Here is a 1,604-nt window from a genome sequence, read left to right on the forward strand (position 1 = left end):
ATACTGTGATTCAGATTTAAATATCTATTGCTATATATCTACATCATATTTCTATTTCACATGTCATGTGACCAGTGGCGGCTGGTGTTAAAAAAACTGAGGGGGGCGCACACAAACAAACAAATGAAAAACAAACAAAACAAATCTTAAAAAATAGCACTATTTGAACATGAATTTTGCCCTCCTTTCCTTCTGCCCTGCAAATTTCTCAATTACATTCTTGTTAACGTCAGTCATCTCTGTGACTAGTCTTTTCTCCATTGACAACATGGCCAATGCATTCAGCCTGTCCTGCGTCATTGAGTTTCTCAGAAAAGTCTTGATTCTTTTCAGAGTTGAAAAGCACCTTTCAGCTTCTGCTGTGGTCATGGGTGTGGTGATGAGGATCTTCAAGAGCGTGACAGTTTCTGAAAAGACTTCTTCTAGATTGTTTTCCAGAAACAGCTGGAGTAGGCCCACAGCACCACAACAGGCTTTGAACTCTTCCTTGCTGTAGATGAGAGTAAGCTCTGTCTTCAGCTTACCTCGATTGAGCACTGGATAGGCTTTTAAGGTGTTGCTCAGTGCATCTTCAGGAAATGCTGTGTTGTATTGTTCAAATCTGTCCCCCTGCAGGAGTGTGGCACTAACAAGGTGGTTTGTGAAAGAAAAGCGCTCCCTGGTGTGTCCCAGTATGATATCACAGACCTTAAGAGAGAAGGACAAACATGAAGATTATGATTTTATAATCACATTTTTCATTCTAAATATGAAATGTTATTTTGTCCTTTCTATTAAGTCATAGAAAGAAGGAACACATTTTATTTATAAACTTACTGATTTTAATAACATTTGCTGCCATTTTTTAAGGCTGTGTTATGAAATGTGTTACAGCATTTTTGTGGGACAAGATTATACAAAATTCAGTAACCAAATGTTTTATTCCCCATTACCCATAAACTTCAGTACAACTTAAATAATAAAATATCTTGCTGACAAACATTACATCAACATACCTACACAGCATAGACACAACTAAAGGTATTTCTAACTACAACGCACATCTTCCTAATATATTAAATAACACTACTATAAACCAGTGTAACAGTGATTTTCCACAACAACTCACCTCTGCAGCAATCCTTTCATGGTCTTGTACACCGAGTGTCTGACGCTTCTTCACTGGCTGATTACTACCTACGCTGCTTTGTCCAACCATGGAGTGGAGAGAATTTCTGCCAAAGAGAAATACTTACAATATTAATGAAGAAGAAGAAAAAGAAAAATCAGCTATTTAAACAATTACCTGATCTTTTGAATGTCCTGCTGGAACTGTTGGATGCTCTCCTGGATACAGACTGAATCTATGACCTTCTTCTGGAGTTTGGCATAGAGAAGGTCCACATGAGGCATGATATGGTGGAAAAGTTGCAGAAAGAACTTAAAATCCTGATCCTCCAGTAGCATGGCAAATGCTCCAGCCTCTCTGACTGTAATGGGGTCAAAGTCACCAGTCTTGTATGCTTTCGAAACAGCGGATGAGGTCCTCTCTGTGCTCAAACACAGTATTGATGGCACGGCTGTGAAAGTTCCATCTGACATTGCTGGATGCTGGTAGTCTGTGG

General features: G+C 39.0%; 1 protein-coding gene across 1 annotated transcript; it reads right to left on the minus strand.

The window, feature by feature from the left end:
* Window positions 1-52: 52 nt before the first annotated feature.
* On the minus strand, window positions 53-1,594 carry LOC106941035 (uncharacterized). The gene is made up of 2 exons (XM_015023959.1): window positions 1,109-1,594; window positions 53-687 (listed from the first exon to the last, which is right to left on the minus strand). Exons 1-2 carry the CDS (start codon window positions 1,196-1,198, stop codon window positions 160-162), a joined length of 618 nt encoding a protein of 205 aa, XP_014879445.1. The 5' UTR covers window positions 1,199-1,594; the 3' UTR covers window positions 53-159.
* Window positions 1,595-1,604: the final 10 nt, after the last annotated feature.

This window comes from Poecilia latipinna, unplaced genomic scaffold (assembly GCF_001443285.1).
Source record: "Poecilia latipinna isolate Pla-1442-1.1 unplaced genomic scaffold, P_latipinna-1.0 Scaffold3468, whole genome shotgun sequence".
NCBI classification, from domain to species: domain Eukaryota; kingdom Metazoa; phylum Chordata; class Actinopteri; order Cyprinodontiformes; family Poeciliidae; genus Poecilia; species Poecilia latipinna.

What these genes read in the sequence shown, in the direction of transcription:
- LOC106941035 (XM_015023959.1), bottom strand. Translation starts at nt 1,198, where the DNA reads ATGGTTGGACAAAGCAGCGTAGGTAGTAATCAGCCAGTGAAGAAGCGT. An exon ending in ATGAAAGGATTGCTGCAGAG is followed by an intron (nt 688 to 1,108) that starts GTGAGTTGTTGT and finishes TTCTCTCTTAAG; the next exon opens with GTCTGTGATATCATACTGGG.